This window comes from Haliotis rufescens, unplaced genomic scaffold (genome assembly GCF_023055435.1).
Source record: "Haliotis rufescens isolate VD_foot unplaced genomic scaffold, xgHalRufe1.0.p SCAF_8, whole genome shotgun sequence".
Classification (NCBI taxonomy): Eukaryota; Metazoa; Mollusca; class Gastropoda; order Lepetellida; family Haliotidae; genus Haliotis; species Haliotis rufescens.
Genome location: NW_025964372.1, coordinates 21395704 through 21401681, shown reverse-complemented (window position 1 = coordinate 21401681; position 5978 = coordinate 21395704). Strand labels below are relative to the sequence as shown.

The 5978-nt window shown below is 37.6% G+C and overlaps 1 protein-coding gene across 1 annotated transcript; it reads right to left on the bottom strand.

Moving 5' to 3' along the window:
• Nucleotides 1–1606: 1606 nt before the first annotated feature.
• LOC125376946 (sodium- and chloride-dependent glycine transporter 2-like) lies at nucleotides 1607–4972 on the bottom strand. Its single transcript, XM_048389549.1, has 3 exons — nucleotides 4883–4972; nucleotides 3770–3937; nucleotides 1607–3077 (listed from the first exon to the last, which is right to left on the bottom strand). The coding sequence occupies exons 1-3, from the start codon at nucleotides 4949–4951 to the stop codon at nucleotides 2943–2945; spliced, it is 372 nt and encodes a 123-aa protein (XP_048245506.1). The 5' UTR covers nucleotides 4952–4972; the 3' UTR covers nucleotides 1607–2942.
• Nucleotides 4973–5978: the final 1006 nt, after the last annotated feature.

The window sequence follows — 5978 nt, the reverse complement described above, 5'->3', positions numbered from 1 at the left end:
TGACCTTCAGGAGGTCCTGTTCCACTGAACGCTGCTAAGTTGAAAAATCTCAACGATCCTGCTGACAAGAACCTTACAGATAATCATGCTCGCTCTTATCATGCTGAAAAAGCTGTGGTGCCTGTCATCGTGATGATTTAGATCAATGAAGACAATGTTCCATGATCTGCGTTGCAGATGATTCTGATGAAGAAGTCTGATTGTAATGTATGGGATATATACCGTTCAAAATCTCTTTCAGGTTCTGTTCGTTGTCAGCTTTCTGAAGTTTATGTATGTTGATGTATTCGGGATGAAGACTTTGTTACACGAGCCAGGTTGTTATAAGTTCTGATTATCAGATTGTAATGACAGGAATATACAGTTCAAAATGCCTTTCAGGCCTTTATGTGGTCTACAATCTTTGCTTTGTTTCGTCAAGTTGTCAAGATTATTCTTTTCATTTTCTTAACTTTCGAATTTGACAAACTGCAAATTTTAATAAATTGCACTTTTGCCACAAGACATGCCATTTGTTTTCGTTTGACATTCATATTTCCCAAAGGTGGACTTAGGTACCTTTTGGACTTAAGAAATGCTCTAAAGAAGACATTTTAAACGAAAAGTCTTAATTTCGATTAAAAACTGCATTGATATCACGAACTTAAGACATAGAGATGTAAAAAAACCCAAATGCAGTCAATCTTTACACTGAATAATGAAGTTATCTATCAATTGGGTTCTCCGGGTTTTATTAAAAAGTAGTAAGAAGTAACTTGTAACCCTTTTAGGTGTAACACCTTCCATTGGAGCAATAGATGTCTTTTTAGAATAAAATACTTAGTCCCTAGAATTTGTTTGTGACAGTTTATAAACAAGTGAATACATTTCTCGGTTAAAGTTGAAAATGTAAACATCTCTCTCGGATAGTGTTTACATTTTCAACGAAACCCGCGAGGTGTCTTTTCCTTAACTTAATTATACTGACATGTACACATTCCATAGAAATGCCCGACATTCCATCATTGGAGTAGTGGAAACCCACTGGAGCACCAACATGAACAGTGACCTTTAAGTTCGTAATGTTATTTGTGTTGCTGTTCTGCTTTACAACAGTTTTGCCAAAACTGTCATATAGGACATGTAATTGTTTAATAATGAGGCATGTTTACAGATATGTAAATTAGGTCAGTACACTGGTTGCACTGCGACGAGGACGTTTTTGTCCCCAACTGATTATTTGGCGATTGTATTAATACCTTTTAAATGAAAAATATAAAGTTTTACAAGTTAATGTCTGGATTATCGGGTCGGTCGGGTAGCCTAGTTGTTAAAGCGTTCGCTCGTCACGCCGAAGACCCGGGTTCGATTCCCGATATGGGTACAACGTGTGAAGCCCATTTCTGGTGTCCCCCGCCGTGATATTGCTGGAATATTGCTAAAAGCGGCGTAAAACCATACTAGCTCACTCACTCACTCACTCACTCACTCCGGATTGTCTAGTCCAAACTCTGGTTATTGACAGACATATAGATAGAATATTGCGGCGTTAAACAAGTGATACATAATACTAATTGATGGAAGTGAGGGTTTTTATTATCACATGTTATTCAAAAGCAACGAAAAATATAAATGAATTAATCTGTAACATTATCTAAGAAACAGGTGACAATAGGAATGTGTTATCTAAAAAGATCTAGATTCAAGACTCAACATTGTTCATACATGTATGTATTTTACACATTAACGAAGCGCATTATTTAATTCACCACAACTGCAGCATTGTTAACGTAAGCTTTGTCAGCTTTAGATTATCAATATACAGTCGTCAACGGTAATATAGTGATGTTGTTTTTTTTACTCAGAACGGGGTTCGATCCTACGGTAATAGGTTTCGGGCACGCATAAGAGACTCAACTCCGAAGAGCTAATTGCTGCGCCTAATCAACGTGGCTGTGTGTTAACACAGAAACATGAAAAACACTACTTTAGTCACATCAGCTACATTATTCGCTGCTGCTAAAAAGTGAGTATGATTTTACGTCTCTCTTAGCTATATTCAAGCAGTATCACGGTAGGGTGCACCACAAATGGGATTGTTTTAGAGATTGTGATTGATAAAATATATTATTATAAAAATATTATTATCCTGCAGATTTTACAAATTTGTGTCATAATTTTGTTTTTCCCCAGCGAGAGAGACGCTCTATCATTACGATACACACTAATGTTGTAATCTCTATATAAAATAAAGGGCATATGAATATAACAGTTACAATACACATATAGCTATGCATACGAATGATTTAGAGATCATTTAAGGAGTATGGACATGTCTCAGACACATTATAAGTCTAAATCTAAACTGTCTCTGAGGACTGAAGTCAAACGTAAGCTGCTGGATAGATATACATCGTAATCGCTAAGCATGCAGAGAACCAAGTTTGGACTATTACTATGCTAGGCTGGGCCCTTAAGAGTAAATCACATTTTTCAGCTTGAGAGTTATCAGATATGTTGATTTATTGATATTAATATGAATTTGACATTGGCTGATCATGTCAGCAAGTGCATGTTTGGGAATAATGACACAACTACATGTAGAGGTAAATCTTAATGGGTCCAAAATGCCAACTTTTGAAGTTTTAAGTGGCATATTTCTAATATTTGAACATGAGCAAGCTGATTTTTAGATACAGATATAAAAAAAGGTACAAACATATTGAAAAACATATCACCTTGGGTCACGGACCTGGTTCTAGGTAGATTATCTTTTCAAGTATGAAAAATCTGCCATTTTTATTATCACGTTTACTAATACACATTTCCAGTGGGCTAAAGAGGACCCTTATCTTACCTCGTCCTTTGCACTAGAACGTACAGGACTGGTTTATATGAAACGTCAAAAACTCGTATGTAACTGGTAGGACAACCACTTATGTTGCATAAGTAAGTAGGCATTATTATTTGCATGTCAATGACGATTTGAAGGCATCTTTGAGGGTTGAAGGTTTTCTAAGTTTCTTCAGGTACTGTGCACAGTAGGATTTCTCAGCTGGGCACCAGAATGCATCTGGTGCAAGAGACTTCTTGACTCTCTTAAATACAACAAGCAGCTTTACACAACAGAATCTTACCTCATAGCAATCTCATTAAAATCAGATCTTAGTTCTCGCTACCGCTGAACAAAGATCTGAGGACATCCCATTACGGGTCACGTCAGACCGACCTTGCGCAAACTTTGACCGACCAATGGAATGACCAATCATAAGACAGCTTTCTCCAGCTTTACGGCACTAATTTCAAATTGGTGACTACGCTTCGAAACATATTATGACAGATTCTCCATTACAAATTTGAAACCTGAACAAAAGAATATTCTGGAATGGCTAATAGATAGTCTAGATTGCATGGATTCGGTCGTTAAACCCGTAACTATCGTTCGGAATACCCTGTGTTAAAGTTTTCGTGGTTGCATGACTAGAAATCACATTCCGACTGTCACTTTCATAATCTGGTAAGTGACGCTCTGATTGGTCGGATGAAAGGTCGTTCTGACGTGACCCCAAATGGGATGTCTTCAGATCTTTGTTTAGCGGTAGCGAGAACTAAGGTCTGATTTTAATGAGATTGACCTCATAGAAACAAATAATTGAGTCAAAACTCAGCAGAGGTTTTTTGAACATGAATTTGTTTTCCTTTTCTATAACGGTTGTAGAGATGAAAATTCTACTTAGTATGTATGCATTTCACATATTATACACATTTTATTGACATTACGTTTGATTACCTGATAGAGATTTCCATTGGCTTTGTAAACAGCAACGGTCATCACTAAGATGACAGGTATCATGGGAAGCGCTGCGATGATCCAGCCAATTACGGTGCTGTAATAGGGGTACACATACTTGCCATATGTTGGCGGTTGGTACTGAAGGAAGGTGAAGATGAGAGTTGTCTGAAAAGTGAAATCAGTTTGTCGGTAAGGTTTCATGCTGACTTACATTTGGCATAAAGGCGGACCATTATCTAAGAAATAACCCTTTGTAAAGAATACTAATACTGACATAAAAACAAATCACACATACATGTACCTACAAAACAAAACATTGTTATATAATATATATATATATATATATATATATATATATATATATATATATATATATATATATATTGATCGAACAATAATATCTTTGAAAGTTCACAAACTGACATCAAAGTTATCCATTCACACACTAAAACGTTTTCAATTATTTGCAATGCATGTACCTTACAGGGGATAGGGAAAGTCATTCAAACACAATCTCATTATTTTCAGCAGGACATGGCATCAAAACACAGACACCCCAAGAGGTCCAGGGCTAGAATTTTCCCCCAGTAGCATATATAAATGTACTTATTACAAACAAGACTTAGTGCAAAGTCATCTTGGGTCCGGCTTCCTCATAATTAGGTTATGTCTTCAAGTTTCGAAAAGCCTGCCATTTTCACATTTCATTTGTGATATTTCAGATTTCCAGTGGACTAAAACGGACATGTATCCTATCTCCACCCAGGTATCTGGAGAAGGTCAGGTTCAAATATAAAATATATGACGTCAACGCCAGAGGATAAAAGTCATTAGCATCCGTGGAAACAGATTATATTGGGCGTAGAGGGTAAAATAGTGTTGAACATTATAAGAATGGATGACGTCAAGTGTTCGCGAAGAGGGTCTGCATGCCTTGTCTTACCGGTAGAACCGACTAATAAACTTCCCAAACTCATTACAGGTACAAACCGGACCGGGTTGCATGACTTGCATATCATCGTACCTGACCGCATGCATCGTTGCTAAAATATTTAATCACTTGTTAAGTAAATTAGTTAGATCTACAACAAACAATGAATCAAATCTAACCAGAAGCATGGCTGGGGTGACATAACACCATGTAATCTTGAAGAACAGAGGAGCTGGTCTGCCAATCATCAGTTCGACGTCGTCACTGAAACGGTCAATACCTGGAAACAATATACTACCCGTGAAGATTCCGGGTTAGAATTGGTCTTCAGCAACCCATGCTTGCCGTAAAAGGTGACTATGCTTGTCGTAAAAGGCGACTAACAGGATCGGCTGGTCAGGCTCGCTGTCTTGGTTGATGCATGTCATCGTATCCCAATCGTGTAGAGACCCGTGAAGATTCCGGGGTAGAATAGGTCTTCAGCAACCCTAGCTTGACGTAAAAGGTGACTATGCTTGTCGTAAAAGGCGACTAACGGGATCGGGTGGTCAAGCTCGCTGTCTTGGTTGATGCATGTCATCGATCACAATTGCGTGGATCGATTCTCATGAAGTCAATCACTGGATTGTCTGGTCCAGACTCGATTAGTTCCAGACCACTGTCATATAGCTGGAATATTGCTGAGTGCGGCGTTAAACAACAAACAAACAAACAAAGAATAAACATTTGTAAATGTCTATAAACACCTTTGTGAATGTCTTTAAACATGTGTTAATTTCTATAAACATGAGATTTTGAAAAACAAAACCACTGAAAAACATCTCAAATATGATTTATTTCTGGGGGTGTCCTACAATATCAATAGTGCTATTACAGCTAGTGGGGAGAGTTTGTGGCATTTGGTTGACAGTCATATGCTGATTACACGTTAAAAAATACAAAACTGTACTTCATACATGAAAAATAGTTCACCTTATGAAGCAAGGGCGTCTCCTTTCTTACCAGCGAACGAAATACATGATCGAATGGTCAAAGTGATGGGGAATGATGACCCTCATGCCACGATTGGAAGTCGATGGCCCAGAGAGTTAAAAACGTAAAAGTAATGGATCTATCCCGTGAATTTGTAGTTTCAGTGGGTAGAATTGAACGCATCATTTACCAACACAATGACATTTCTAATGTGTCTTATGAGTACCCAGGAACCATCATCTGCTTGATCTTCACCAAATGATTGTGTACAGTCAAGAGTCCCTTGAACACGGATGAAAAAAA

Excerpts from the sequence above, each read along its gene's own strand:
- LOC125376946 (XM_048389549.1), bottom strand. The coding sequence starts at position 4,951 with ATGATTGGCAGACCAGCTCCTCTGTTCTTCAAGATTACATGGTGTTAT. Across the intron at positions 3,938-4,882 it reads TCACCCCAGCCATGCTTCTG|ACAACTCTCATCTTCACCTT; the intron begins GTTAGATTTGAT and ends TTCACTTTTCAG. Across the intron at positions 3,078-3,769 it reads CCAATGGAAATCTCTATCAG|AGAGTCAAGAAGTCTCTTGC; the intron begins GTAATCAAACGT and ends GTTGTATTTAAG.